We start from the raw sequence: 9,514 nt of genomic DNA, 5'->3' as shown, positions 1-9,514 counted from the left end.
AGGAATGCAGTAGTGGAAAACTTAAGATTGCTATTGCTGTTATATATTCACACTTGAAACACTAAATTCATTTCATCCTGCCCCTTTTGTACTTGCTTTTCAGTCTCCTTTCCTTTTCTGATGTCTTTAAATATTTCCAAACTATGTATTGAGATTTATTTTATTCATTTAAAATAAAAAATAAAACACTTCCTGCTTTTTTCATAGTGTCATCTATGCAAATTGAGATACTAATTTGTAGGCTGAAGAAAAGATGGACTCCACTGAGTGTTTAAGGAAGGATTCTATTCTGTACATGTATCCCAGAATTCCACTTGATAATGTGAAGCTTTGGACATAGCTAGCTGAATTTTGTAGTGGGAGGCCAGATTGCCCATGTGCAGCAGCTCATCAAATATGAAGAGGAGAGACTTTCTTTTTTGTGACAGAGATATGTCAGCAGAATAACACAACATGGACAGTGCAAGAGCAAATTTCAGCAGTGGATGTGTGGTAGGCTGTCTTAAACTCCCAAGTGAGTGTTAAAAACCATTAATTTTTGAATTATGAAATAAGTCCACAGAAAGGTGTTAAGAACAGAACTGGATGACATTCAAGGGAACATTTTTACTTAGGCTAATTGGAGTATTATCCCTTGTAGAAGCCAATCTGTGTTTGCTCATTGCCCAAGAAGAAGTTCTCCTCATAAAGGAAAAGATATTAAGTGCAACAGGTGCTGTTAAGTTAGAAAAGCTGACCTGTGTGGTGACTTCTGGGCACATGAGTGGTGGGCACATGGGCTCCTGCAGCCAGCAGAAACATGGGATGCAAGCTTAGCAGGAAGCCTGTGCTTATGGCTTTCCTGGCTGGCACTGCTGGGTGCTGCCTCCTCCCCTCCCATGTTCCTGTGCTCTTTTAAGGCTTTGTGGTGAAAGTTTGCAACAATGGTTACGTAGTTTTTCCATGTTTGGAGCAGATTCTTTGTCAAGAGGTCAGACTGTGAATTCAAATAGCTTCAGATAGGTTTAGATGTTCTGTACCTCAAAGTGAGTTCCTACTGTCTGATTTGAAGCAAAGTTTTGTAAAAACCATTTGCAGAGTAACATCAAGAGAACCTTCCCGTGTGCAGTGTGCTGGACCCAGCCGGTGACGTAATCCCTTCTGTATTCATTCACATGCACTGACTCCCCAAAAAAAGATCTTGACAGACCATTTCTTCTAGAGCTTCATACTGCTACTAAACTTTGAGTTGCATGGAATTATAATAAGCTTTCCAAGAGAAATTTTATTTTCCCATTTCTCTTTTCCCTGTGCATTTTTCACCTTCAACCAATCTAAGCACCAGGAGACAGTTAACCTAATGGAATAGACTAGAATTCATAGTTTGTCACTGTTTTAGCATAAGTAAGCTTTTTCAGCACTGGTTTTTAAATATAGGACGTGCATTTTTAGAGTGGTATGGGTTGATTGATGTTAGGGGGTGCAGATCTATAGCTGTTTTTTGCATTTGAAATAGTTGAGACATAGTGGTTGTAAAAGCTGATGGCTTAATAGTCCCAAAATTCATCTTTCTTTGATAAAGACATGTTTCTGTATGCAGCTGGGTTTGGAGGTGCAGAGCCCACCCTGAGGCACAAGGGCATGTGCTTTGGGTGGTGTGCCCATTCCTTGGTGTCCCTCAGAGACCCTGTATCCAGCATGGAGCAGTTGTACTGGGCAAACCTTTTAGAAGTCTTTGCTTTCGGATTTGGCCGTGGAGGTTTCAGGTTGTTTTTCTTTGAAAAGATGTTCTAATTTTATAAGAAACCTTTTTTCCCATTGTTCAGAAATTCAGTAAGTTCACAATTAAGAAAGTCTGTAAGAGAAAAATGCTTTCCTCTGGGCAATGTAGCTTATTTTAGTTGAGGAAATTTCAGTTTTACTACTTAGTAAAACTCCTAATTGGTGTTATTAAATCCCAGCCTCAAATGAAATACAATAATTTGCAAAGAAATTGCCTTGAAAATTAGGCTTCCAAGCATGACTCCCTTCCCCCTTTTAATCGCTACACTTCTGTGTGTTGATGTAGAGAAAATAATCAGATATTCTGTAATTATTGCCTGTGCTGTACTTGGGCTGTAGTAAAAACGTGTGAATGTGCTTGTTTCTGTCCTTGCGTTGTATTTAATGAAAGATAAGAGTCCTGAATAAGTAATACAAAAACAGGAGGTGCTTTACCTGGCCAGGGAACACAAAGTGTTATGTTGTTTGAAGAGAATTTCTACAGGAAGCAAGGGGATTTCCTTCTAATGCTAAATAGTCTTCCCCAGGTGTGCCTCTCTGGAGTTGAAACTATTCCTTGGGAGACTGGATATTTTGGTAACATCTAAATGCCTTTAATGAATTGGGGCCTTATTAACAAGTCTCATTCAATTAAGGAATGTATTCCCTTCTGGTTTCCTGAAGTAGGTGACATGAATATTTACTTAAGTATTAGCAGTTATCCCAAAGGAATTTCTATCTTAATATCTATCTTAATATCTTCATAAAAGCCCAGCATTGACTGTACCCTGTAAAAAGGATCAGGATCTAGGGAAGTAGTAATACATGCCGCAATCAAAATAGTATTAGCCAGGTCATCCCCTGCCTGTTCAAAATGCTGAGCAGGTGCCCATCCTACAGCCAGGCCCTATCCTTGGGTTTGGACCACAGCCCAAGAGCTGCCTCATGTGTGACAGCCTTGTGCAGGGCTGTGCTCAGAAGGAGCAGAGCAACTCTGCCTACCTGAGCTTTGAGCTGTTGGGGTGTGTTTTAGTCATGTCATGTTAATGTTTGCTATTTACTGGATCTTTTCCACCCATGATTAATGCCACTTAATGCTCTCTGATCCTCCATCATCACTAAGGTTGGAAGTAGGGTAGAGCTGTCTCTGAATTTTAAATATTTTTTAAATTTTGCTAAGAGCATTGGATAAACTGGTGAAAAAATACAGTAATTCTCCATCTTCCAGTCTGCCTGTGAAGGGCTGCCCAGTATTTTCAGTGATTCCCTTGGCCATGCCTGTAGAAGACATAGGACTGGGCATATTATTTTTCTTAGGAAGCAAAAAAAGCAGATATACATTACAGGTTGAAAAAGCAATCCGCTTTTTAAATACATGAAGTGTTGTCAACCTAGTATCTTATTAATGGGGGAAGAGAACCCGTGCTCAGTCAGCCGGTGCTGATGCTGCCAGGCACATCAAAATTGTAGTGCCTTGTGATTCTTGGCACACTTTAATAAGGAAATAGCAGCTAAATAATGTATTGACAGTCAAGGCAATTACATACACACAATTTATAGCAACATAATGAGTTTGGGGTCCCCCCTCTCCTTTTGGGACCAGATTAACTGTTGAAACACTACACATAGAAAACCTGGAAGTGTTCTGCAGAAGGAAAAAAGATTAGGTAGGGGTAGGAGTTTGCTGTATATGGAAAAAAGAAGAACGGATTTTCAAATTGGTACAATAAATGGTCTAGCTGGCAGCTATACTTTGATTTTTATTTTTGTAGCGCCACAGAAAAAGCATTGTCCACTTGTGCAGGTGAGATACAAACTGAAAAGAATGCTCTTGTGTTATGTCCACTGCTACTGGCTCGATAACTTCCTCTCCCCCCTTTTTTGTGTGTCTTTAATCATCTTGACTCGTGGAAGCGCCGTTATCAATCGCGTGAGGGTTCCAGCAGTCGGGAAGTCAGTGTCCACCTTGATCTTTGAATATGGCTTCAATCTGATCATTGAATGGATTCTCCTTGCCAAGCACTTGAGGCCACTCGTGTAGTGCCTTCTGCCAGGTAATGCCTGTTCCAAGGGCTGCAGCAATCTGCAAACCAAAAATGCTATCAATTTCTTGGGCCTCTGTAATGCAGTCATTTCATGCCAGAGTTTAGAAGACCCCACTGAAAGGCAGACTGCCCAGCATGATCATGTGATGCACTGTAACCTCTAACCAAAGGAAATATCCCATTCCAAATGCTTGAGCAGGGCTAAATCCTTCTGAACAGTAAAAATAGGGTGAGGGCCATATATCTGCAACTCACTGACCTGTCGTTTGTCTAATAATGATAGTCTGTCTCCAACCATTTCCAGATGCCTATGGTGTCTAGTCCATAAACTGCTATTTAAAAGCCCTGAAGTCTGATTTTTTTTTTTCCAGTAAAACATTTTGAAAGTATGTCAAAAGCACTGCCTGGGTATAATGCATAAAACTCTTGCAAGTCCAAAGGAATTCATGCTCCCAAATGCCTTTGGTACTTCTAATAAATGTTCTCTGTGCTCTCCTGGGAGGAAACCACAGGTGTTGAGGAAAAAGAGGCCCAATTATATCCAGTTTCATAACTAACTGTGTCTGATGCTCTAAGTTTGCACCTGCTACTGGGTTGTCTTCAGAGTTTTTTTTCCCATGAGACCTGCAGAAATGATAGAATAGCTTTTCTCCTCAATATCAGTCTCCCTCCAGCTTTCACAGAGGTTTTTGCCCTAGAAGTTATGTACCAAAGAGAAATGTTATCTGCTGTATTGCCAGGGCAAAAAACATCAGTGGTAGCAAAAAGGGACAGAAAGAAAAACCTGCCTCCCTTGTCCAAGTTTTTACACCCTTCTGAGGCGTTTTTATTATACTCCTGACCTGCAGTAATATTTGGCCTATATGGGAACTTTATTTGCAACCCAAACTTCAACACACTGATATTGATTGCAATTATGAGGTTTAAATAAGGCTAACAAAGCCTTTTAAGGGCCAAGGTGGTTTTATGAAATCAAACTATTTGAGTACTGTTGTTTTGGACTGGAGCCTGTGGCAGATTTTTATGTGCTACTTTTTTAATCCTGTGCTTTAAAAGAAGCTCTAATGGTGGGCTGGAAGACAAATATCTTCCTTTTATTTAAGGGCTCATGTACAAAGAGTAACATTTGTGGGGTGGAGGCTCTTAGACTCTGGTCTCTCAAAGTCTGTTAAGCTAATGTAGGAATTGGGGCAGGGAAGAGGGATAGTGGAGGTTTGTTCATTAGAGGGTTTTCTCCTGGTTGCAGTTTCTATTCTGACCAAATGTTAATCTGGGGCACCCTATGGCAGCCAGGGGACTGAGACCTGTCCCTGTCAGAGTGATCCATTCTGGCATGATGGTCTCCAAACCTCCTTCACAAACCTCCCTAAGCCTTCCATGTGTGTTTTTAGCAGGAAAGGTGGGGTTGGTTAATTGGTTGGGTGAGTGGTTTAAAAAACCTTACTGTCTTTGCATGGTACATCCTTTGCAAAGGTATCACTGGAGGTATACTCTACAGTGTTCAGACTAATGCTGACTCTAATTTAAGGTATATATGCTTAGACTGCCCTAAATTGAATTAGGCTCTGTGCGCACATAATTTCTTGACGTCCCAATGATTTCAATAATTAATTCTGGATGAGTAGTTTAGCACAGAGAAGGGTTTGTGACTCTGGAAATTGCTTTCCTGCAGGTCTTTTTTAAATTCCAGAGTTCTTGTACTTTGAGACGTGGTATAATTTTTATAAGCTTTGCAATTTCTTTTTGTTGTTGTTGTTGTTGTTGTTGTTGTTGTTGTGAAGATGACAACCCCTAAGCAAGTTTTTAAAAGGAAGTATTACCCATTACTCACAGAGCTCTGGGTGACTGCAACTGGGAGGCAGCTGTGGTTTTTCAGCAGCTTCTGGCTATCTCCTTTCCCCTTCTGCACCAGACAGGTGACAGGCATGATTCTCAGCCAAGTGTAAATACCCAACTCATCTGATATGCATCACTTCAGCTTTTCCACTTTCTTTCTGGCTAGAACGTGCTTTGCTATGACTTAGGGAAGAAAAAGGGAGAAGCTAATCACACTCAAGCTGTGCATTCCTGCCTGTATATAAACATTAAGAATCTTCCAAGCATCTCTGGTTCCCGTTTGTGATGCTCAGGGCTTTTGCATTTTCCCTGGAAACATCATAAAAACAAGAAATGAAGCTGTTTATGCAGGATCCTGTTGAAATGCATAGCCCTGTCATCCAAACAAAGCAATCGACTGTTCTAGAGGGAAGTGGTGTCCTTGAAGCCATCTGGCATTCACAAGGATTTGCAATGAAATTTTGTAGTAAGGAGGAGATGCTGAAGAAAATCCCTGGGCTCCCTCTACAGTCACTAGGAACAGAAAGATTTTTTCCAAGGACAGCCAAGCCGGACTTTGGGGAATGGTGTCTCAAAAATACTCTAGAGGGAACTTGCGAGGACTGAGTGAATCACTTTGCTTTTAGGTGCTAAAAGTAAATAGAGTGAATTTCCTCCACCTCTATCCTGAGCTGGGTGTTTTGGAAAAAACTTTATGGAGGCAGATTTTAGCTTTGAAACATTATTGGAACGCGATTATGAGTGTTTTGTTTGCTCCCTTCTGTTTTGCAACTTAAAAAAAAAACATGCAGGAAAACCCTTTTCGCACAAGAAATTTACAGGAAGAGAATGTGGTTCTAGGCCCAGCTCAACAAATCAGTACTTCATGTTTATCCCATCTGTCATGATTTTTAATATGAAATATTGCCTGGAGTGGGGACCATGGGGGCTCGTTTTTCCTGCTTGAGTGCCTAACCTAGCCTTTCTCCAATGCATGAAAAACTGCAATAGCTCTTATGGGACAGGGCAAGTGTGGCCTTCTTTCTTATTTTCTGTTCCTTCTTGCAAGGTATGCAAGCTTTAGTTACAATGGTTCAATTCCCTCCCACATCACTCCAGAATGTTTGGACCTCTGGACTCCTGGATATACATCTGCTTCTGCCATGTTTATACCAGCAGACAGCTTTTTTTTTTTTTTTTTTTTTTTTTTATTAAAGACACAGTGGATAAACAGCAGGTGAGATTCAGAGGCTGACAACAGGCACCACTTTATCCTGCCCATTGCTGTACCACAGTGATTAGGGATCACCTAGTGATCACAACTTTCCAGCTCAGCCTTGGGTTGAAAGGGGCACAGAGAGTGGTTCCTTCATCCCAAACTTCAAAATTTCTTTGCATTGAAGGCAAGAGCTAAGATGTTTATGCTTTCCTTGGAGCGCTTCTCAATCTAAAAATTGGAAAATATTTGTCAGGCGCTTCGATATCTACAGAGGGAAAATTCTGCAGAAATGTGCTGGCTAGGTATCTTATCTGTTGTATTTATCAAGCTGCCTGTGAGGTGTGGGGAATAGCTGCCGGGATGGAAGCAAGAGCCTCTGTTCGCTTGACAAGCTGCGTGGAATCAATCCTCTCCCACTAGGCAGCTCTGTGTTCTACAAAAACCATACCTGGCCAGAGGCATTTGTGTCAGGAGTAAGTAAAACTTTAAATAAAACTTGTATGAGGAGCGAGTGAATTGTTTATCATCTTCCTTAAGAATACTCTAAAATAGCAGTCTCTCCTCACACTTCCCCTTCTATTTATTAAGAGAGTTACTCTTTTGGGGCAGAGTGCTACGTCTCAGTCCAAACAGTGGTATGTTGATAACAGACTTCTCTAACAGGAAAAGAAAAATGGATTTACAATGGTGGATGTTTGGATAAGGCTAATTAATAAAACCTAGGAGGACAATAACTCACTTGAAGCGAGGCATATCTACAGCTGGCACCTTGACTGTAAGGGATAATGTACCTATAAAAGCATTAACATCATGCTAGCAGCAGGAGGGAGATCATAACCACTGTAGGATGCCAGGTCCAGAGGGAGTGAAATATGGCAGTGCTTGACTGCATCCTGTAGCTCAGCACTCTGGGGGCTGCAAGCAGGTTTGCAGCTGCCCTTCAATGTCCTTTTGTAATTTTCTTGTGGCTTAGGAAGGATCCTGTAAATAGTTGCTGCCTTCAACTCTGTGCTACCTTGCAGCTGCTGGTGGGTTACAGGATGTGGGCCAGAGGCTGGATGAAAAGCTTTGATATGAAAAGCCCGGCTCCCAGTGTGGCCTGGTGCTGGGGGTTATAAGAAACCTCAGGCCAGCCTTAGGCCAGGGAAAGAGAGGAAAATAATGCAAAGAAAATAATGCAAAAGTTTCCATTTCGTACTGCAGTTTCCCCAGATGGCAGGGTTGGGAATGGGGTTTGTTTCATCACTGTTTTTATTCTCATTTCTTTTGCCAGGTTTTCTCTAATTGCTTCCTTGCAAAAGGCCTGCAGCAAAAAAATCAAGGCACACTTTCTCCACATCCCCAGGCTGTGAGTTCCTACTTTCATGCAGTTGTCTCCTGATACTTGTAAAGTAGGCAGGAATTTCTGCTGTGTAGGAGTCCCTCTTTGAACAGGAGGATCTTGTAATTTGGCAAGGCTAAGCAAGGCACCTGAGTGACTAACATGAGTGTAAAAGATAGCACCTAAAGCATCTATTTTCCCTTTGGACTTCCCCCTGCAGGTCTCCCCTAGCTTAATTGACAGAACAGTCAATGAAGAAGCTGCTGAAATCTTGGAATCCATCAGTGCTTGCAACTTACTCCCATGGACGTCCTTCTCCACTGACTGCTCTTTCCCAGTTTGGAAAGCAGCATCACATTGGGTCATATGGAGATGGGGTTGTTGGAGTCAATGCATGCAGGGCATTATTCCACAACAAAAAACTGTCCCATAAAATCCTCCCATGATTCTGAGCAGGGGGAGCTACCAAGGGGCTGGGCAGTGTGGTGGGGTTTGCTTGCAAAGGAGACTGACTGCTGCTTTGCTCTGCACAGGTGTGTGACACCTTCAGGTAGTGTATAGAAAACCAACTGCCTTGTTTGCAGCTGACTGCAGAACATGGTCTCTCCATGTGTTTTTTGTAGGAAAAAAACTAATTTGAAGTAAGCATGGTGAGAACCAGGCAGCCTCACGCTAGATTATCAAACCCAAGCAAGGACTTACAATGGAGCAGCTGCTTCTCCTTCCCTTTTGTTTATTTCTGTAATAAACAGACTGTAAACCTTCTCCTTCAACCTGTCCTCGGAGGCCAAGCAAGCAAGTGAAAAAGTAATAAGATGTAGATGCTGAGCAGAAGCAATTTAAATGTATAACTTCAAAAAGAATCTTTGTTCCAGACTATGACAGGCAAACCTTCAGTCTCAGAGGCTGCAGGGCAGCAGCAGGGCTGGAGGGGGGTCTTTCTGGTTTCTGCAGTGCTGCCTTACTGTCCTGATCCTGCAAAACTCCCATGGGTCTTTGGGCAGGCAGCTGGCCAGCCTAAGCAGCAAGGATCAGTTTTTGTGCATTAAGACCTGTTTGGCCATGATACTGGTTAGTGAGGGAAAGTGGAAGGAGACCTTGCAGGAGTCAGAGCAGAGTGCAGCCATCAGAAATATTGGAGATATCAGCTCTGGGTCTACAGCTGTCATTTAGATTGGCCAAAGAAGGCACCCTGGCTTGTGACAGCAATAGTGTGGCCAGCAGGACCAGGGCAGTGATTGTCCTCCTGTACTCAGCACTTTGTGAGGCTGTACCTCAAATCCAGTGGTCAGTTTTGGGCCCCTCTCAACAAGAAATGCATTGAGGTGCTGGAATTTGTCCAGAGAAGAGCAACAGAGCTGGGGAAGGGTTTGG

General features: G+C 42.1%; 1 protein-coding gene across 1 annotated transcript in view; it reads right to left on the bottom strand.

The window, feature by feature from the left end:
- Positions 1 to 3,574: 3,574 nt before the first annotated feature.
- The window catches only part of AOAH (acyloxyacyl hydrolase), a gene marked incomplete at its 5' end in the record, with an annotated part of 76,960 nt that continues 71,020 nt past the window's right edge, over positions 3,575 to 9,514 (bottom strand). Inside the window, one exon of the mRNA XM_084207737.1 lies at positions 3,575 to 3,823. Within this exon, the coding sequence (XP_084063863.1) occupies positions 3,695 to 3,823 (129 nt within the window). The 3' untranslated portion in view covers positions 3,575 to 3,694. The remainder of the gene's footprint in view (positions 3,824 to 9,514) is intronic.

This window comes from Fringilla coelebs, assembly GCF_963513975.1.
Source record: "Fringilla coelebs genome assembly, chromosome: 1".
NCBI lineage: Eukaryota > Metazoa > Chordata > Aves > Passeriformes > Fringillidae > Fringilla > Fringilla coelebs.
The sequence above is the reverse complement of the archived record's forward strand: the minus strand, read 5'-3'. Positions and strand labels throughout refer to the sequence as shown.